Genomic DNA, 19,656 nt, shown 5'->3' with positions numbered 1-19,656 from the left:
ACCGCTTCTCCTCCTGGTACCTGTAAGTAGTATAAGTAGACATATCTCTACCGTAATTGAGGTATATATTGCTGTTATTGTCAGGAACGTGTGCGCACCATGTGATAGGAATATGATCTCTATCTTGAGCCAAACTAGGCTCAACAAATACCAGCATGCTCAGTGAGCATGAGCAGAACATTTGCTATTCTTGGGTACTGAGAATTGGTCAGAGTACCTCCAAATTCTTGCGCATGATTCTGCTCATATGGGAGATTCTACAACATTAGAAAGTATGGTGTATCTATGCCTCTGCTTGGAAAGATTAGTACTAATATAAGTCGAAAGTAAGTGTGGTTCAAGGATATTGTATTCTGCTGGGCATTTCTCCAATGCCATAGCTAAAGCTAGAGACTTGAGTTCTGATTAGATTAGTATCCCTCTCTATCCATGTACCTATAACAACAGGGTGCACAGTATTTATAAGGGGAACCAAAGAATGGCAAGAAAGTGTCTTACTGGCTTTATAGAAAGAGCTGGTCTAGTATTGTAGGACTATTTTCTCAAGAAAGGGATGGCCAAAAGCTATCAACCACTCATGATATAAGCCCTCCTCTATGGCTAGATATATGTGCAAGAATATGGAGGTACTCTGATCAATTCTCAGTACCCAAGAATAGCAAATGTTCTGCTCATGCTCACTGAGCATGCTGGTATTTGTTGAGCCTAGTTTGGCTCAAGATAGAGATCATATTCCTATCACATGGTGCGCACACGTTCCTGACAATAACAGCAATATATACCTCAATTACGGTAGAGATATGTCTACTTATACTACTTACAGGACCAGGAGGAGAAGCGGTCAATGGGCGCCTAAACACGGGCGTTCGAATACTTTCCGCGACCACGAGTAGAGTGCCAGCAAAACAGTGAGAGTGGATAGTCGGGTGCGAAGCAAATTTTGCACGGCACACAGGTAAACAAGCGCAACGTTGTTCTAGGTGGTGCTCGACACGAACGATGTTGGGCGAGGAACGTTCCGGCTTCCGTGCACACCCGATTCCGGCTCGAAGCATCGGGCGTCTAATCCGACTTCACTGAGACCATCGCCATCTCCTGTGAATCGACCTCTGTATCCTCCAATGTTAGGCATGGTATTGTCAATAGTTCAGCATAGCAACAAGACAGCAATTCGAGCAGGAGCAGTCCTCCAGAATTGCAGCATGATTGAGGTTCGTAGCCGTCTTCCGGAGATGGCATTTTTTCTAACGGAAGCAGACGGAATGCCCAGGACAAGTTATGCTTCGGAAAGGCTTCGGAGGTAGACCAACAGCTCTCTGAGCTTTTGGTTGGTTATATCTCACATAGCCCCTCCTAGCCGGCCTTGCAATACCGCGTTTTGTCGTGACAAGCCGGCGAGGCCGTTGACTTGATGGGCGGGCTGGAGCGTTATTCCACCGTAGCCCTGGAAGCGCCGACCCGAGCAATCTTCGTCGCCCGTCCCCCTCCGTCGACCGAGACTGTATATAAGGGAATCATGTGGAGCGCTTCTCGGGTCTACACACACTGCTTCTCATCTCGTCTTCTGTGCCTCACAACCTCGGATCGTCATGGTCTCGTCTTCAATACCTCATAGTGAGACGTCGACCATCGCTGTGCCCGAAGAAGCCCGTCATGCGTCGCAAACAAAACCTGACTCTGCGACGCATCCGCCGCACATCACCCTACCCGAGGGTGGGCGCAATGAAGACCACCGCCTCAGGCTCACACGAACTCGAACCCACGAATCCCACGACGATCGCCGACCTGATATCTCTTTCCCCTTCCAAACCACCAATATCCCTCTGGGTGGTCTCACAGACGAGTACCGTGTGATCACTGATACCGGATACTTGCCTGCGGACCTCGCCCTGCGGCCAGTACCATCACATGTGTTCCGACTGCCCCAAGCGCTAGCTGATCCTGAAAAGGCGCGTGCCTTGAAGCAGATGAAGCTGGTGACATGGAAGGAGGATGATGCGGAGGATCCGCGAAACTGGTCGAACCTCTACCGTTGGTGTACGTGCTTCTCCTGCTTCTACCGTACACCGGCAACTAACGTCTGTCGGCTTATTAGATCTCACTGCCGTCTGTGCCATGGCTGTCGTCCAAGTGGCGTTTGCAAGCGCAGTCATCACTGGTGACTTCAAGGACATTGAAAGCGAGTTCCACGTCGGTGAGGTCGTGACTGCCTTGAGTGTCTCCCTCATGGTCGTCGGCTTTGGAATTGGTCCGCTGGCTTGGTCACCGCTGGTGAGTCCCTCCTTCTCTTTGGCTCCAGAGCACGAATGCTCAGCTCAAAACATCGCAGAGTGAATTATACGGTCGTCGACCGATCTGGATCATTCCTAGTATCATCTACGTCATCTTCAACATCCCCTGCGCTGTTGCCAAGAACATCCAGACGCTCCTGATTTGCCGCTTCTTCTGTGGCCTCTTCGCATCTGCTCCCCTGACACTCGCCGGTGGTACCATATCCGACGTCTGGGATAACAATGAACGTGGTTTCGCGATCGCTCTATTCGCGGCTGCACCGTATGGTGGACCTGTTCTCGGGCCCATAGTCGGTGGTTTCGTCGGTGAGACGATCGGCTGGCGTTGGATCATTTGGGTCAATATGATCTTCGCTGGGGTGATTTTCCTTTTCACTCTCACCATCCCCGAGACATTCGCACCCTCTCTGCTTCGCCGGCGCGCGCATCGTCTGCGTGAGAAGACCGGTGATCCCAACATCACCACCGAGCAGGAGTTGTTTGGGGCATCGCTAAGCGAGATTATCACGGAGACTCTTCTCCGGCCATTCCGTAAGTACGACGTCGCCGCATGTTCCGGACGATAGATTGACAAACATTGCAGAAATGATCGTGACTGAGCCCATTCTACTGCTCATGAGCATGTACATCGCCCTCATCTACGGCCTCCTCTACGCCTTTTTCTTCAGTTTCCCCGTCGTCTTCGGCGAGGATTATCGCTGGAATGACGGAATGGTCGGCCTGACCTTCTGTTCCGTGCTCATCGGCGTCGCCTTCGCTCTCTTCGTTACGCCTCGCATCGAGCGCGACTACCTGAGGCGAGCGGCTGAGAAGGGTGGCCGGGCTGACCCTGAGGACCGTCTAGTCGGCATGATGCTGGGGTGCTGGTTCGTCCCCATCTCCCTGTTCATCTTCGGCTGGACGAGTCCACCTGCTGTTTTGCCTGGTGGCGGCAAGTGGGTTGGCCCTGTCTCGTCCGGTATCCCCTTCGGTTTCGGAAGTAAGTCCTTCTCGTGCCTTTACTCGTCGGGCTGTGTTGACGTTTCGCGCCTTCAGTGGTTATCATCTACTTCTCGGCAAACGCCTACCTCATTGACGCCTTCCCTGGCTACGTCGCCTCTGCGCTTGCCGCGAAGACTGTCATCCGATCCGGTTCCGGTGCAGCGATGCCGTTATTTATCACCGCCATGTACCACAACCTCGGTAATGGCTGGGCAGCGTCTGTGTGGGGCTTCATCTCCCTCGGCATGGTAAGTCGTCCTATACTACGGGGCGGCGGCGATGATACTGACTTGGTTTGCTAGATTCCGATTCCCTTCCTATTCTACCGATACGGTAGATCCATTCGTGCTCGCTCGAAACGTGCCGTCGTCGAGTAGTTTCGCTTTCAGCCTTCTCTCCTCCTTTCTTTTGCTGTCTTCTCTTATATTGCTATTCATATATCGTATTTTCCCTCAAGGTCTGACAGATAGATAGACTTCATAGTAGACATAGTAGACATCACACTGCATAGACATTTATTCGTAGATACAGCACGTCCGGCATCACAACTACTCGTCCTCGTAGGCCATCATCGCCTCCTTAATCGTCTTCAATTCATCATGTTAACGTCCCTCATTCCTTCTACATCGAATGGGAAGCCATTGAGGCTATTTCTTGTCGTCCTCATGTTCATGGCATGAAGTGGGAATTTCCTGAATGTCTGATTAGTGGCCATGACATCTATTGCGATAGGTTCCGCAGAGAGTGCCATTGACACAAAATCGTTGTGCGAGGTCATATTCTGATGTATCCGTGCCACGGTTGCATCGCAGCAGCCAAAGTTGGACACCGAGAACGGACGCAACTCGTTCGGCAACAAGTCATGGTTGCGGAAGACCGCAACCACATCGCGAGCTTGCGGCGAAGCCAGACGGCACCGCTTTGCCTCTTAACCACGTTCTATTGTGTCCCGTAAGCAGAAGGTCCGAAACTGCTTGATCTTCGGCCCCTGCGCGTGGGACTTTCTTCCCACCTCCCACCACCGCCATAACGTACTTCCGTGCGTACATGGTTGTCGCCGTCGATGCCTACGAGGAAGAACATCGTGCAGATCATAGCGATTAATCAACCTTGTCCATACTATGGATTTCACTCGTATCGCCTGCAATAGTTCCGTGGACAGCTTTCCGAGCGGTCTAGGTTAGGGAGCGATGCAGAGCCATTCATCCACACTCTTACGTATCATGGATGGCCGGGTCATCGTGCCACTGATCATAAGCTACGGAGTATCTGATCACGTGATCGTAAGCTGGCCAGGCGCCTAAGTTGTTTGCACACAAGGCTGGCGGCCCGTCGATGTCGACCTCGAGGCAGATATCCTCTACCGCAGCTTCATTCCAAACATTCGTCGTCTCATATCGTTGCTATGCACTGAGACCAAAGCACTCTCCGGCATTCAGACTTGGAGCCGAAACGCCCATCTCTTTGACGGCTCTTGGCCACGTTTCCTTTGTTACCGGGCCCGAAAGGACGGCCATGTGTCGCATAGCCAGCAGCATGGCTTCTCAATCACCAAAGCTCCTCATGAGGGCCAGGTCTGTCTGTACTTGCAGTCCGCGGGCCAATTTGCGGCTTCGACTGTCTGTAAGGTATGTTTGTACTCTCAATCCTCCGGCAACCAGAGCTCAACCGCCCCCACCCTTTCCTGACCTCCCAGGTACCGATGAGCTCGCGCGCTTGGTCTCAAGCGCAAAGCGTAAAGCGGTGTGCCTCAATTGTCTCCTTGCGCTTGCTCCGGCACTTCACGAGCCGCTTTATGTGTGAGTCTTCCTTTACGCCTTGACCCGCTCTCCCTGGGCTCTTTGGCTTTCTCCTGTTGCTGGACGCATAGCGACGCGCTTTAGGCCAACCTGCACGCTTTGCACCTTCTTTGCCACCGCTGGGATGCAACGACATGTTGGACAGGGAGATGGGAGAACTCATAAAATGCGCACCCACTTGGGCCTGTGTTCTGCACTGACGACACGCATCTACTCATCCGACCCATTCACGTATTCTACCTGAGGATTCATCTTCTTGCCTAATATCTCTCTATCCCTGTCCATCGACTGTACATCATGGCTGGTGTTCCCGGTTTCGTTTCCACTGCTGGTCATCCCACCCTTATGCCGGGACAGCTCTCCAACTACTCCACCCTCTCAGGCGCAAACACGGGGTGCGTCCTACCCGCGTCCGGAAAGGAGAATCGTATCCCTTCAAGTCAACGGTACATCACGCGGGCAGACTCTCCTCTCTCCAGCAGGCGGGTGAGGATTCCAACTCAACCGCTCACGCCCTCTCCGGGCCGCGTTTTAACGTGGCCTAAGATGGCGATCCATTTCAACCCCCAGGAGGGTGGAGTATATTTTGCCGATGTCGACCAACAATTGGTTGAATCCCTCCGCTCGGGCAATGAGTGTGTTTTCCCGCTGGTTCAACAAGGGCGGGCCGAGTTCAGGATCTTGGTACGTCGTTTTCTGTTATTAGCAGTTGCACGCGGGTTGTGCTGACTGTCGCATTTAGTGGCCTGGTTATGGCCATATGGCGCACACTTACAGCATCCCTACCGTCATTCACGGCCGCCCGATCACTCGAAGGGACCTTGCGCGACATATTGTCGCATTCTATCGCCAGTTCTGGGAGGTACGTTCTAGTCACGTGTCCGCGTTGCAGGGCAAGCGCTTACCATCCTTTCAGGAGGCCCGCAGGGCCCAAGTCTCCCCCGGCAACGAGTGCTGGGCCGTCAAGCGGTTTGACTTTGATGAGCTTGTGCTCGTCTCGATCTCAAACTGTGACGGCCACGATGCCGTATTTCAGGCGGTAGTCGAGGTCCCCCGTCCCTGAGCAATCGGCCAGTCCGGTAGCCACGGGCCGGCGTCGTGGTTCATCCCGGTCCCAGCCACGACTTCAGTCCCCATTGCTCCCGCTCTCGCGCGATTGCCACTTCTCGCGATCTACGTTATCTGTTATCCCTATTTATATCTCTACATCTCACGACCTCGCATGCTCTCACGTTGCGACCATACCCCATCCTCACCGTTATCCTGTACCCAACCCGCATGTAATTTCCGCTGTATTACCCTTCCGTTCGCTCCTTAGTTGCCGCACCACGCCCTTGGTGGAGCTGTGCCGCCACTCCTGTATTTTTAGCCGTTCCTTGATGTTTTCCGGGTAATGCTCCGTTTGTTGTAGCTTCGTTATAATGTACCGTGTCCCTAGTAGCGTAGATATCTATTCAGATGCTGTCGTCGTCGTCGTCGTCGTCGTCGTCGTCGTCGTCGTCTTCCATCCCCTTGCGTGAGTCCGTAGACTAAGGCGGAGAGGTCATGCGAGACCTGCAGGCAGCTGATAGCAAGGGGTATGTCCACCAGTATGGCATGAGCCTCAAGGTCAGTTGCACTCCCCACGCCGGCAGGGACGCAATCTGGAGCCGATTAGGTCTCACTGCGGTACATGCACGCTAGCGCCGGGTCTAGCTCGTTTGTATCGACGTCCTGCAGAGTAAGCCACCGGGCGTGATGGTCCAAGTTATGCCTGGAAGAGCCGTATCGCCGTTTGGACTTATTGGCCACGAGTCCATGTCTCTCTAAGCAGCGTGTGACTTCCATTGCACTCGCCTCGACGTCATTTGGGCTTGTGTATAAGAAGAAAACGTTATGGTATGATACTGCATTGCCAGGAAGGGTATACGTCAGTATATCATGCACTTACAGATAACGAAGCGAACCTACCAATATGATGATACATCTTCCTGCTAGATACGCCGGAAGCAAATCGTTCAGCTGCCCTTCTTTCCCTTCTCCTCCACCTCCACCACGTTGTCCTTGGGCACGTTCTTCAACAGACCGACACCTTCCTCAATCATGTCGACAATCTCGCCGCTCACGTCGCCCTGGACGACAATCTCGTCGAAACCTTGGACGTTCTTGGTGACGGATGCACCGGTCGCGAACCTCTGCGCGAAGAATTTCGCCGCTTTCTTCAAGTCGACATCTACGCAGTAACATCAGACTCGCCCTAGTTTTGTCATGAGATCAAGGGTACACCATACCAAACGCCTCGAGCCCATGGATGGCGGTGACGTGCTTGCGCTTGTTTCGCTCTATCCGCTTGATAGTGACCTGAACGCAAGTCAGTCGGCGTCCTGAGAACGCTAAAAACGGGGGATTTGTACTTGTGATGCCTGGATCGCGCCCGGTCAGTCACTATACCAGTGCGACAGAGTATCGAACTCACCAATTTCTTCTTGAGCGCAGCATCCGCCTTCGCCTCAGCCTTCGCCTCCTTCTTCGCCGTATCCTTCTCCAGCTTCGCTTGTGCCTCCAAGCTCAGCGTGCCGATCTTCGCCTGCAGCGCCTCTGCATACCAGCTTCAATGGTGATGGTCTGACAACCCGCGAGGCCTCCTCTCTCCATACGCAAGAGATCGACCCATCACAGGGGGCATTGTTTGAGACTTACCTTCTGAGTAGAATTGGTTGTAGAGCGCCTCGTCCGTCTTCTGCAGCCACTCTTTACATTTCGTCAGGCTGGATCCAAACTCGCAGTACTCCACGGGGTACGAGCATACTACAGGAAATCACGCGATGTCTGAGATGTGAAAAGGCTACCGAGTTCGCAGGGGTTGGCGTCACCTTCGCAATACAGCACCTGCTTCGGAGCAATCACTTCGGATGTTGATGCTTCCACTTCTGCACTCGCCATGTTTTCCGCCTCGTCGATCTAGAGAATGTCTGCAAGTGAAGCCCGGGTAGAGATGTCGATGTAAGATGTGGAGAGCACGGTCGGGCCCAGATTACGATCGCGAACAGGGCATTCTTCGAGCATCTTATCTTATCTAATCTAATCTCGGCGCTCGGTGGCGAGGCCGTGCAAGTTTTTCAGCCGCAGAGCGAAGCAAAGCCAACAACCCGGACACTTTGATACACACAGTCCTACAACTACAACAGGACAACATGTTGGCACAAGTGCTTCTTGCGTGACCTCTTCTCAGTCAGTATTACGCCAGCTTGCGCCCTCCGAGCTCTGAGTACAAGACATCGCCGTAGGACGTCTTTGCACCAGTCCTCTCTTTCTTGAAGTGGTCCGAGATGAGGAACGCAACGTCTGCACGCAGGTCAGCCCTGTGTTCAGGAGACGCATCATAGCTATCTGGTACTACTCACCAAGCGACTGCTCGAAGTTCAATCTCGGATCGCAGAACGACTGGTACCTCAGCGGGAGCTGGTCTTCGCTCAGCTTCATGCTGCCACCCAGACACTCCGTGACGCTGAACCCGTCGTCTGCGAGTTCTCCCGTGAACTCGAGGCTGACGCCACCCAAGCGCGATCCGCACTCAGAGTGAATGCGGATGGCAGACGTCAGCTCGCTGATGATCGTGCCGAAGTTCCTAGTCTTCAGCCCGGTTGAGGACGTCAAAGTGCTATGGGCCCATTGATGAATGCACGCAGCCGGATAGAAGGCGAGATGATACCTACTTGCCGTGCATCGGGTCAGAAATCCAGATGACAGGGTGACCGGACACTTGGACAGCCTTGATGTGGCCCGGGAGGCATGCCTCGACCTTCCCAGCGCCGTAGCGGGTGATGAGCGTCACCTTGCCGTCCTCACGGTTCGGATTGACAACTAATAAGTAGGCGGAGTGGGCACTCGTATCTCCGGAGCAGCACCTCTAAGGTCACAACTCACTTTCCAACAATCGGACGAGCTCGTCGGCGTCCATACTTGGGCCGATCTTGACACCAATCGGGTTCCGGATGCCACGGAAGTACTCTATGTGCGCGCCGTCGAGTTGCCTTGTACGGTCACCCACCCACAGGAAGTGTGCCGATGTGTTATAGTGAACCCTTGGCGGTGGCGTCCTGGTGCCATCGGAGGTGTAAGAGGCAAGAGAAGAAGGTATAGCGAACTCGCGCGTCATCGCCTCTTCGAAATCTAGCATGAGACCTTCATGGCTGTGTGATTCCAATTGTATTTAGAATGGATTGTGGATAGAGGTGGACGTCTACGGACCTAGTGTAAAAATCGACTTCTCCCAGGGCGCCACGCCCGCCGCCCTGTTCGTAGCTGACGCTGTCCTTGCCCAGACCAATCGTCCGTGTGAATTCCAAGGCATCGGAGAGACCCTCCGTGATGCGCCCGAACTCTTCACTGAAACATAGTACAATGTCTGCGCAAGACATGCGGAGCGACTTCCGAACACCTACCGTAATGCAGGAGAACGCACGTGGGTGAGCGACCAATCCTCCGGATGGTGCAGAGACGCAAAGCCTGATGTAAGTAAACTCCGGACATGGTTGAGTGTTGCGGTCGAATGGAAGTAAGCGCTGCATCATGAGATGCGGTCAGAATGTGTCGCCATGACCCAGCCAATTTGGTGAGGCACACCTGAGCATCCGGTTAGGATCTGGAGTCCGGTCATCGGGGTCGAGACTATAAAATGAATGTTCAATACTAAAACGTGTATCTGGTCATGGTACTATACATACCCATTCACGTTGTCTCCTCTGCATATGAGATGATCGGTCAGCAAAGAGAAAGCCCGACATCCGGAAAGCCGATACCTACCGGAAACTCGTGACTACGCGGTCGCCTACCTTCTCAGTGGGGCTACTCCTTGGCTTGGCGTACTGACCCGCAATTCTGCCAATACGCACCTATACGGCAGATGGATGATTCATGGACACAATCCGTGACGTAGCGGCATGTCAACTCACGACGGGCATGCGTGCCCCCCAAATCACGATGAGCGAGAACGAAAGGATGAGACCGATTTTGTTTGAAATGTTTTCCTATGTAACGTATTGAGGATCCGCGCTCCTTGAATGAGCAGCCAACGCACATGTGTGCAAGCATCGAAGCTTTCTGCACAATCGCCAGCGTGCAGGAGGAAAGCCCGGTTATGCTGCACCTGAGCAAGCTGGGTCCTAAGTCTTTCAATCTGAAGACAGAACTCGTCAGATTGTCACATGAGCGTAATCAACTTCAGATATCAGACCTCAGAAGGTGACACTAGAGGTGGCAACGTCCGGATTTTAGCGAGCACTCTACAGAGGCATTGATTATTCTTTCTTTATGGGCGCTTCTGCCAGGTACCTACTTGTCAAGCTTCTCGCGGTCATGGTAAACAACGTCCTGGTCGTAAAATTTTTCAGTAAGAGTGTGTCAAAATCCCATGCTACATTCAAGGAGTATGTATGGCTCACCTGAGCTGCGTGTTTGCTTCTCCAGGAGCCGGGGTTCCAAGCATTGTCAGACATACTCGTCAATCGCAACCTATGGAGATCATATACACTTAGCACAAGTGACACCAGAGAATCCAATTACAATAAAAGCAGGAACAGACCGACACGTTCTGTAGTTGGCGGAACGAAGACTTGGTTGTTAGTTGAGTGAGGGTGAGTCGCCCATCCGACCATCTTTATGTAGAAGTGAGATCTGATCCAATCTCTACATCTAATCTAATCATTGAGTAAACGGCAACCTCGGATCTGCCGCGCCTCGCCCGAACCCCCCGACAATGTCCCGAGGATTCCTTCTTCGACCCATCACCAGGGTCCGGAATTGTGTGTCTCACCCAGAGGTATGTCTGTCTTCGTGGTAATCCACTCTACTACAAGCCGCACATATTCCACCAAAGCCTGCTGGCCAAGTGGATGTCCTTGAAACGCCTCATGCGCGTCCGGTGCTACATTCCCCTCGGCCTGAAGATGTGCGAGGATGCACCGAGCAACACGCCACTGTCGCTTCTTGCTTCCTCCTTCTGCCTCACCGGCCGACACTTATTCGACATATATTAGCTACGTTCGTAGCTAAGCATAACAGGAATTCATCTTAGCGGTAATCTCGAGTCCTCGAAGCACGAGGAGTCATGTCAGTGTGGGTGCCGGTGGACTCAAGGGACCATTCTGGAACATAATGGTGCGTTCTTTCTGACTTGTGACATCAGACCCAGACAGTGCAGAGCAACATACCAGAGGCGTGAGCGTCATGCAGGCCAGCGTCCTTGGGCATCAGCCCGCGGTTTGGCTCTCGTTTGCCCAGGTGTTATTCTCTTCCCTCCGAAGTGTTCGAGCTGCAAGCAAGCTTGGAGCTCGTCGTATGAGCTCATCGCCACCACTGTCTTAGTTAAGCTTGTACAATTGACAGACGCCTTTAGCGTGCAGCTCACTAGGAGTTGAGCGTTCAACGTATACTTGTACTCCAAGTGGCCCCGAGGCCCTAGTAGAAGTGAGCAGATATCACAAACTTCTCCTGTTCACATCGTTCTCTTACAAACTTGACTGAAATTACGTTCCAAATCATACTTGCTCCGCATATAGATTGTTGCATATATATTGACCCCCTTCAAAAGGCACAGTGAGCATCAGTCTCCTTACTGGCAAGGGCACGACCCTCTCATGTCCAGCTCTTGATGGGCGTGCGCCATTACCACTGCCCTGAGTATATACATCATTCTTTTGAGCAGCTGAGGCGTGTATTACAGCACTGTTGTCCGCACCTCAGCACAGTCGACCTTCGCCTCAGGTGGTAGACGGACGATCACCGTGCCGTACATCGTTCCGCGACTCCACCAACAACACAGGTCATACTACCCTGCTTCGTACATAATAAGGTTTTCCGACGGCCCGCCATGACCTTGTGGTCGCCGGAGAACTAGTTTTGACCGATTCCAAGGTGGATATTTGGAGCATTCCTCGGCTTCGCAATACGAAGATTCATGCATGGCACACAAACGTGATTCATATCTGTCTACGGTGAGTGCCACTATATTCACGATGCATCATATGACCTGACGCTAAAGTCCCAAAAAGGGCTCGTTGATGAATCTCTTCAGCTTCCATGGCTTCTGCAGGTTGGCCTTCTGTCTGGTTCGCTCTCCGGGCCGCACCCGAGGTCAGATAAATAAATCGCCATACTGCGACTTCCATCAGTGCAACAACCTCGCAATGATTTATCTCAAAGTGCTAGCATTACACGCTATCATCGTACTAGGACTCCGGGTCATTGGAGTCGCCATAGCTCAAGGGTGCGCTCCCTCAGCTGCACAACTGCCCGAGCCCTCCGACCTCCCCATCATCTCCACCCTCCCGGATCCGTTCACCTTCCGCCTCTCCGACCGTCGCGTGCGCTCCCGCGCAGACTGGGATTGCCGCCGCGCGGAGCTCAAGACGCTCGTCCAGCACTACTTGTATGGCTACTGGCCCGACCCCACACGCGAGACGGTCCGCGCATCTCGCGACGGCATCAACCTAACAATCTCCGTGTCTGTCGACGGCAAGACGGCCTCATTCCCGGCGAACATCACCCTACCATCTGGAGCCTCGCGCGCAAACCGCGTGCCGGTGGTCATCGCGACGGGCCCGCTGGTCCCTGTGCCTCCAGAGCCGTTCCTAGAGTCAGGCGTTGCGGTAGCGGCGTTTGACGTCAAGTATGTCGCGAACGACTCCTACGCGCGCATTGGGGCGTTCTGGGACCTGTATGCGGACCGCGATATAGGTAAGCATCGGGCTGTTTGTGTGGGTTGAGCTGGCAGGCTGACGCGAATGCGAAGGTGTCATGACCGCATGGGCGTGGGCTGAAAGCAAGATCCTCGACGCGCTCGGGGAGGTCGTCCCGGAAGTCGACACCTCCCGCGTGGGCGTTGTGGGCTGCTCGCGCTACGGGAAGACAGCGCTCGCGGCAGCAATCTTCGACGAAAGGGTAAAGGTTTATTCCACCATGGGAACCCCTGCGCTTGTTGCTGACCGTGGTGAACAGTTCAAGCTCGCGTTGGTCATGTCAAGCGGTGCCGAAGGCATAGGTCCCTGGCGGTATTATTACGAGAGCAGTAAGTTAAATCCTGCCTTGACCGGTCGGAACATCCGTATTCCTTACTGTGAGGGTAAACACCATCAGAGGGCGCAGCGGAGAAAGTCGAGAACATCACGACGAAGTATGGATACTGGAGCACGACCGAGCTCTGGAAGTTTGACAACGTCACCGGCAACTCAACTAGAATCCCGTTCGACGCCCATGAGCTGGTGTCCCTGGTCGCTCCGGTATGAATCGGCACATTGATGGGCCTTTCTATAGTGGCTGATAAATGAACGCCCCAGCGTGCGATTCTCTGGGATGAAGGCGAAGAGGATTGGTGGGTGAGTGTCCGGACGTTGCCTGAGGCAGATACACGCTGACCACCGGCGCAGACCAATCCGGAGGGATCGGTCAGCGTAGTGTACGGCGCTTCGAAGATCGTCTTCGACTGGTTGGGTATCGGCGACAAAGTCGGTGTGCACGTTCGTCCTCCGCCCGACGACCTTCACTGTGGGCTGTCTGCATAGTACGGTGTCCTCGCACGACCCCTCGGTCAACTTATTGATATATTTCCCTTCCAGCCCAGCTGCGCAGCCTTTCGTTCAAAAGGTTTTCTTTGGCACACCGACCAATGTCAACTTCAGCAACATCTCACCTTTCCCGCCCCATCCCGAGGCGTACCCATGGGCATCCTCCCTTCCGCCACAATAAAATGCCACCTGCGGCGCAGAGATCGTATCACTCCCAAACGCATTGGATGCACACTAAGACGAGAAACGTGAAGCATGTCTATTGAGGGGGGAAGCAGTAGAAATGTAACGATCCGAGAAACGTACTACTTACAAAACACGACCCATCTCAGACTGTTGTTCTCCCATATATGCGTCAGCAGATCGCTCACTTCGCTCGTCATATCCTTCCATTCCGTCGCGCCTGCCTCTATCTCCAACTCAGCAAGCGAGTTGAGACTCGTGACGCAGAACCGATCGCCTGCCCAAGCTCCGCCCGTTAACTGTGGTCTGTAGTCGTCCGCGCAGACCATACCGACGTCTTGATGGCTCGTCCAGCAGATCCTCGCGAGCAAAGCATGCGCGAGGTTCGCGTACGTTGGGACCGTGAGGCCGTCCGCGCGGACGTACTCCCCTTTCGAGAGGTTGCAAAGTACGCGAACGCCCGCGGGGTAGGACGGGTGTCTGCCGTCGCCGTACAGTGTTTTGAACATGTTAACGTCGCGTTCGACGGCGCTATCCTCGCTGACCTCCTCGTTGCCTTCGGCCGGGGACGGAGGGGTGCGCCAACCGTAGAGGCGTTGCACGAAGTTGTGTGCGTCGTTGATCCGGGGCTGCTTCCATTCCCTATGGAAGACTCGCGCGCAATACCTCGCGGAGAAATTGCTCAGGCTTCTCTCGACCTCCTCAAATTCGCAGTCTGAGAGGCTTGTCTCCTCGATCTCCTTGACCTCCCCCTGAGTGAGCATGTTAGGGGGAAGATCGTCGAGGCTGCGCGTGCTGTCGTCGAGACTGATGAGGCGACACCCGACCCAGGGCGCGTAATACTCGCGGCTCGCCCGGAGGACGTGGCGCTTGCCGACGTTTAAGAGATGCTTGCAGGTGATGGCGAGGTATATCACCTCGTGGAGGCCTCGCCGTTCGTCGAAGAAGAGGTCGAGGATTTCGACGGGCATGTGTGCAAGTGGGCCGCTTTGGAGGGCCGTAGCGCCTTCTGTAAGCCACTCGTCTACATCGCTAGAGAACCGTTTATGCCTAAGGCATTATGGGGAAGGTAGAATTCACGCACGGAGGTAGGCATGGGATTGAGATGTGGCTGAGCAAGTGTTCGTGCGGGTAGAAGAACCACGAGCCCAGTTGTCCCCATAGATGCTGGCTCGACTCCCGCTTGTCAATATTGATGCTGCGAAGTTCGGCATAGGAGTCAGCGTAGAAGAGGAGCAAGCTCAACACCTGCACTTACATTTGCCACCAATTCCCCATCTTCAGCGTGAGTCGCGTTCGTGTAAGGGGGACAGCGCTGATAAGAAGTAGCATATATATGACTAGGACCGCTTGGGACCGATGGACGGGTAGCGTTTCACAGACGTAAAATTGAGCGCGTTTTGTTACGGCACAGCAATTGGTGCCTCCTATTCGCGGCTAGGACGTCGTCTGCGCTGATACCGACGGGCGCCGGGCACAAGCGGCCGGATGCTTTTGGCATCGGGCGCAGGACCCGGACGATGCTGTTTGGTATTAGCAAAGTGGAGCGATCATTCTAGCGAAGGAGAGGGGCAGAGGAGTCGTCATCGGGGAGAACTGGATAGGGTTGAGGAAAGGCGTCCCTCCGAGTGCGTCGGCTCCCGGTATGGGGTAGGCGTCGTGTCAGCAGAGACGCTCTGCTCGGCTACGTCTTAGATGTACAGCTGAAACAAGGAGACAATACGCCCACCGGTGATCCTTGTTACCAGTGGTTGACAGGGGTAAGTGCGATGCATAATGGCAAAAGCATAGCATCACGTACGGTGCGCGGATAGGGCGTTACATTGACGAAGAACTGCCTGCATCGATCCGTGCAGCTAACGGCCCCATTGACGATATAGCCTTATAGGAGAATCTCCCTTTTGAAGCGTGATCTGTACTCAAAGGAAAGGATGCGTCTTGGCGGCGAAGGCGGTAACTGGTCATAGGGAGAGATAGGAGGTAATTTGGCGCTCATGTGGCCACATTTCTATGGGCGTCTATGCTACCATTCTGAGGTCTGCTCGTTCGCGAGTGCTCTTCAATCAATGACGCTCTTGTACGTGCTGTTCTCAACTCTCGGGTCCGCACCCGGCAAGGCCTTCCGCTCCGCTCGATGCGCCATGCGTTGTCCAGGCATGCGTGATGTTCCGCTGCGAATCCGTCCGGTGTGGATGACTGGAGTCGACGCAGCCCTGCATGACGTCAGGGGAATCGCAAGTGACGTCCTGCGCCCACAACGGGCATACCTGAGGCTGGCCGGGTCGCGGCCCCCTCATTAACATCCGTTGAGCAACATCTCCCTCTCAACACCATACTCTCATCACTCACCGCACAATGGTCGTCTTATACAGCAGTCTTCGTGCTTCCGCACGCACCCTCCCAACAAGCTTAAGCTCCCGCCTCATCCACGTCACTTCCGCGGCGGCGATCGAGACCCCGTCTGGTCGCGACCCTCGCCTCTCGCAAGGCAGCGTCAGCAAGACGAAGCATGAGCATCCCGGTGACCCACATGACCAAAGCGCTCGGTCAGGCCAGCGCACCAGGGGTCAGACGCAGTCGTCGAGCCCATACGACGCCGCCAACCCCACGTCTGACAAGAAGACCGATCGGTCAGGCCTTAGCGGGAACACGGAAGGCGTCGGCTTTGCGGAGCAGGTCGGCAGCGCGAGCGCGACGTCGTTCGGGCAGACCGGCGAGGCGCGTCCCGGCGCGGGCGAGGGAAAGGGCGGACGTGAGGAGAGCACTCCCCCCGGATTGTTCGCAACCCTGAAGAGCAAGCTCGGCTTGAGCACCAGTGCCGATGAAGTGAAGCAGAACAGGGGCGGTGGTGTTGGCGTCACGGGAACCGGCGCGCTGCCGTTTGAGAAGAAACCACAAGAGGGCCGTCGTCCGTACCACACTTCTGCCGCGCTCTTCGCGGAACCCACGGTTGGCCAGGCGCCCGAGGCGAGCAGGCAGCCGAAGGAGAGGACGAATGGAGAGCAGAACGCTCACTTGCAGCACAAGTATGGGGATGCCCCCGATAATGGCAAGGGTAACGCGGCGGCAGACCCGAAGCTGCCCTCGCATCAAGTGCGCGCATACATTTTGTCGAGTGGCAGGAGCGCACTTTCTGATCGTTCCGTAGGTTAGCAAGGATAAGCCTGCTGGCATTGCTCAGCAGCGTCGGGCGTTCTGTACTTCATCGCCCCGGCTAGCGGACGATCAGGAGGCGTCGCACACTGCGGATTCCTACTTCAAGGATGTCGACGAATCACCGCCCTCGTCAGATCGGACGCACCAGGTCGACAGCACCTCTGTAGGCGAGAAAGTAATGCGACCCAACGAGCCGCTCACTGGCCAATACTCTCGCGCTGGCCCGCAGACGAAGGAGTACCAGACGGTACGTACCCGTCTTGTACCTTTGCTATGTTTTCTTTCTCATTATGGTCCAGGTCGATAACGACAGCGGGTACGATGTGCCCCCTTCCGAAGGTGCGGAGAAAGACCAGAAGTTGCGTTATGGCAACGTCCCAACGTACAGCGACTCCCACAGTACCGGTAGTCACGCCAGCAAAGCTGACGAGGGCCCGGAAGGTAGTAGCGCAGGCGGTCGCAAGCCAGAGGGCCGCTGATAAGTGAATGTAGGAAAGGAGTCAAACATCCGCACTGTGTCTGGTGTACATGTATTTATAGCATCCCGTCAGTGTACAGTACCGTCTGTAGTCTTCCTGTGAGACAGCACGTTCGCGTTGCAAGGTTACATAAAACATAACGAGTAACTGCCGCCGAGCTCGGTTGGGAGCTCTAGCCGAAGCAGCCGGGGAGGAGTGATCATAAACAGTGCCTGTCAGGCGTGCGAGCAGGGTTGCTAGATCAGGACCGCTGCATTTTGGCTCGCACCTGTGTCTCTTCGAGATTGTCACTTGTACACATATCCGATGTGATAACTGGCGGGAAATGTATCCGCAGAATCAATGCCAGGGGATTTACAGTACATGCCTCCTCAAGCCCTCCTCACCTAACGATCCGTCCTAGTCGTAATATATGGCTAGTACGGGCACATTTGATCGTCAGCAAAAAAAAGGTCGCGACAGATGTCACATTTATCGTACAACGGCTTCGCACACTTTCGGCACCATACCATAGTGCATTCAGAGGCGCAGAGACGAGAGTCGGCGGGTCGCAAGCCCATGTAAGAAGTCGCGGCAGAGCGTAGGAAGTTCCTCGTCACAGCTGCAGTCCGAAACATGAGCATCATATCCTGACTAGCGGACATCTACACTCACTACGTCCACTCCTCCAACTCCAGCCGCGCCTTGTCGTCCTCGACCCTCCCCCTCGCTGCAAACGCCTCGCCGAGGTACGCGAGCAGCTGCTCGTCCGTCACGAGGTACTTGTACCGCAGCACCTTGCACGCGACCGTCTCGAAGTGCATCAGTGCGCCCATCCCGAAGTTGGGGCGCACCTCCCAGTTGCACACCGCGACGGGGTCGTGCGCGAGCGCGCGCGTGCTGCCGTTCGCGGGCGCAGGCGGCGTGACGCCCGTCTGCGGCAGGCCGAGCACCCAGGACGCCGAGTCGTCGATCCAGCGCCACCCCAAGCGGAACGTCGGGTTCTGCGTCTGGTGCGGGCGAGCACGCGGGAGGTTGCAGTGGGTCGGGAAGCGGGTGTGGCCGTAGGCGGGGTACAGGGACTGTGCGGCGGGGTCGGGGACGACCTCGTGCATGGGAAGGCTGTAGATGAGCTTGTAGCCGCGGCGCTCGTACTTTGCGAGCCCTTCTGCGCGGTGGCGGCTTCTGCCGCGGCAGGAGGAGGAGATGAGCGTGCGGCGCTCCTCCAGCGTCGCGCGGGGGAAGAGGCAGTATGCCTTTTCGTAGCTGATGACGTTCATTACGCAGGCTAAATGCGCGAGGTCGCGTCAGTGTTGGCGGAAGGAAGATACGTTGGAGGCTCACTGGAGTGGAAGCCGAGGATGCACTCCATAGGCGTGTTTTTCGTGACGATGACTTGCACCTTGAGCTCCTTCGGCTCTTCGTCCTCCTCCGTGTCCGAGGAATCAGGCAGCGAGATGACCTCGCCCTCCTCGACCGGTTCAGGTGTAGGCGTACGCCTCGGCGTCCCTAGTCCGGGCAACGGTTTGACGAACGTAAACACCGCCAGGACCCCAGGCATCGAGTAAATGCCGTCCGGCCGTTTCGCGAGGCACTCCATGATCTCGACCTCGAACAGATCCTGGAATCTCGTCGGCTTGAACCTGTACCCCTCCGCGATCAGCCACCGTCCCACCTCGCGGCGGTGCCGCGCATGGACGTACAGGTCGAGATCGCTCTCCGGCCAGAACGTCCTGTCGAAGAACTGCAGCGCGGTCGAGCCCGAGATCAGCGTGCCCGTGGCCGCCTGGAGGGAGCGGAAGGCGCGCGCGCGGACGTGCTCCTCGGTGTGCGTGTGGTCGTGCGGGCACGTGGCGGAACATCCTGGGGAAGCTGATGGGAAGAAGCGGGAGAGGAGGCGGTCGACGTTGAACGCGACACCGATGTAGGACTGGACCGATGCGTGGGCGGTGCGGCAGGTAGAGGCCACACGACAGAGGGCGGCGGCGGAGAGGAGCTCGTAGATGGGATGCGCGATGAGCTCGATGGCCAGGGCGCGCTCCGCCGAGAGCTGTATGCAGAGGGGCGTGTCAGTCCTCGCTTTGGCCTTGTTATAGCAGATATGCGTCGACATATGATCGTAGAACATACAGACGCGTAGTCTGCATGTACCTACAACCTAAGGCGCACCACATATTGTGTCAAATTAGCCTGCTCGACTTGCGACATCACTGGATTTTGATCTGATGATCCCGCAAGCCTGCAG

At 55.2% G+C, this 19,656-nt stretch overlaps 8 protein-coding genes across 8 annotated transcripts; 4 read left to right on the top strand and 4 right to left on the bottom strand.

Annotated features, from left to right (window-relative positions):
* Positions 1–1,118: 1,118 nt before the first annotated feature.
* DICSQDRAFT_180084 (MFS general substrate transporter) lies at positions 1,119–3,935 on the top strand. The gene is made up of 7 exons (XM_007364848.1): positions 1,119–1,211; positions 1,271–2,037; positions 2,096–2,271; positions 2,330–2,822; positions 2,875–3,270; positions 3,327–3,520; positions 3,575–3,935. Exons 2-7 carry the CDS (start codon positions 1,590–1,592, stop codon positions 3,647–3,649), a joined length of 1,782 nt encoding a protein of 593 aa, XP_007364910.1. The 5' UTR covers positions 1,119–1,211; positions 1,271–1,589; the 3' UTR covers positions 3,650–3,935.
* Positions 3,936–5,368: 1,433 nt separating this feature from the next.
* Positions 5,369–6,134, top strand: DICSQDRAFT_180083 (uncharacterized protein; the record flags this gene model as incomplete). Its single annotated transcript, XM_007364847.1, has 3 exons — positions 5,369–5,755; positions 5,814–5,933; positions 5,988–6,134. The coding sequence occupies 3 exons, from the start codon at positions 5,369–5,371 to the stop codon at positions 6,132–6,134; spliced, it is 654 nt and encodes a 217-aa protein (XP_007364909.1).
* A 751-nt stretch (positions 6,135–6,885) lies between these two features.
* Positions 6,886–8,054, bottom strand: DICSQDRAFT_135790 (eukaryotic translation initiation factor 1-like protein). Its single transcript, XM_007364846.1, has 7 exons — positions 7,924–8,054; positions 7,751–7,858; positions 7,527–7,648; positions 7,465–7,473; positions 7,342–7,411; positions 7,022–7,283; positions 6,886–6,957 (listed from the first exon to the last, which is right to left on the bottom strand). Exons 1-6 carry the CDS (start codon positions 7,991–7,993, stop codon positions 7,069–7,071), a joined length of 594 nt encoding a protein of 197 aa, XP_007364908.1. The 5' UTR covers positions 7,994–8,054; the 3' UTR covers positions 6,886–6,957; positions 7,022–7,068.
* A 142-nt stretch (positions 8,055–8,196) lies between these two features.
* DICSQDRAFT_104485 (DAHP synthetase) lies at positions 8,197–10,609 on the bottom strand. The gene is made up of 14 exons (XM_007364845.1): positions 10,495–10,609; positions 10,389–10,423; positions 10,287–10,335; positions 10,131–10,229; positions 10,006–10,080; positions 9,857–9,945; positions 9,778–9,795; positions 9,677–9,721; positions 9,496–9,615; positions 9,302–9,439; positions 8,978–9,243; positions 8,767–8,914; positions 8,455–8,711; positions 8,197–8,395 (listed from the first exon to the last, which is right to left on the bottom strand). The coding sequence occupies exons 1-14, from the start codon at positions 10,546–10,548 to the stop codon at positions 8,289–8,291; spliced, it is 1,500 nt and encodes a 499-aa protein (XP_007364907.1). The 5' UTR covers positions 10,549–10,609; the 3' UTR covers positions 8,197–8,288.
* Positions 10,610–12,237: 1,628 nt separating this feature from the next.
* DICSQDRAFT_58498 (uncharacterized protein) lies at positions 12,238–13,795 on the top strand (the record flags this gene model as incomplete). The annotated part of the gene is made up of 7 exons (XM_007364844.1): positions 12,238–12,787; positions 12,843–12,997; positions 13,055–13,118; positions 13,187–13,329; positions 13,387–13,425; positions 13,477–13,610; positions 13,666–13,795. The coding sequence occupies 7 exons, from the start codon at positions 12,238–12,240 to the stop codon at positions 13,793–13,795; spliced, it is 1,215 nt and encodes a 404-aa protein (XP_007364906.1).
* Positions 13,796–13,883: 88 nt separating this feature from the next.
* On the bottom strand, positions 13,884–15,648 carry DICSQDRAFT_135787 (uncharacterized protein). Its single transcript, XM_007364843.1, has 5 exons — positions 15,599–15,648; positions 15,527–15,534; positions 15,056–15,473; positions 14,882–14,995; positions 13,884–14,829 (listed from the first exon to the last, which is right to left on the bottom strand). Exons 3-5 carry the CDS (start codon positions 15,073–15,075, stop codon positions 13,920–13,922), a joined length of 1,044 nt encoding a protein of 347 aa, XP_007364905.1. The 5' UTR covers positions 15,076–15,473; positions 15,527–15,534; positions 15,599–15,648; the 3' UTR covers positions 13,884–13,919.
* Positions 15,649–16,152: 504 nt separating this feature from the next.
* DICSQDRAFT_58364 (uncharacterized protein) lies at positions 16,153–17,432 on the top strand (the record flags this gene model as incomplete). The annotated part of the gene is made up of 3 exons (XM_007364842.1): positions 16,153–16,890; positions 16,946–17,200; positions 17,253–17,432. The coding sequence occupies 3 exons, from the start codon at positions 16,153–16,155 to the stop codon at positions 17,430–17,432; spliced, it is 1,173 nt and encodes a 390-aa protein (XP_007364904.1).
* Positions 17,433–17,951: 519 nt separating this feature from the next.
* On the bottom strand, positions 17,952–19,524 carry DICSQDRAFT_180077 (uncharacterized protein; the record flags this gene model as incomplete). The annotated part of the gene is made up of 3 exons (XM_007364841.1): positions 17,952–18,033; positions 18,087–18,699; positions 18,756–19,524. 3 exons carry the CDS (start codon positions 19,522–19,524, stop codon positions 17,952–17,954), a joined length of 1,464 nt encoding a protein of 487 aa, XP_007364903.1.
* Between the last annotated feature and the right edge of the window lie 132 nt (positions 19,525–19,656).

Source organism: Dichomitus squalens (genome assembly GCF_000275845.1).
Source record: "Dichomitus squalens LYAD-421 SS1 unplaced genomic scaffold DICSQscaffold_10, whole genome shotgun sequence".
Lineage (NCBI taxonomy): Eukaryota > Fungi > Basidiomycota > Agaricomycetes > Polyporales > Polyporaceae > Dichomitus > Dichomitus squalens.
Note: the sequence above shows the minus strand (reverse complement) of the source record. Positions and strands in the feature narration are given on the sequence as shown.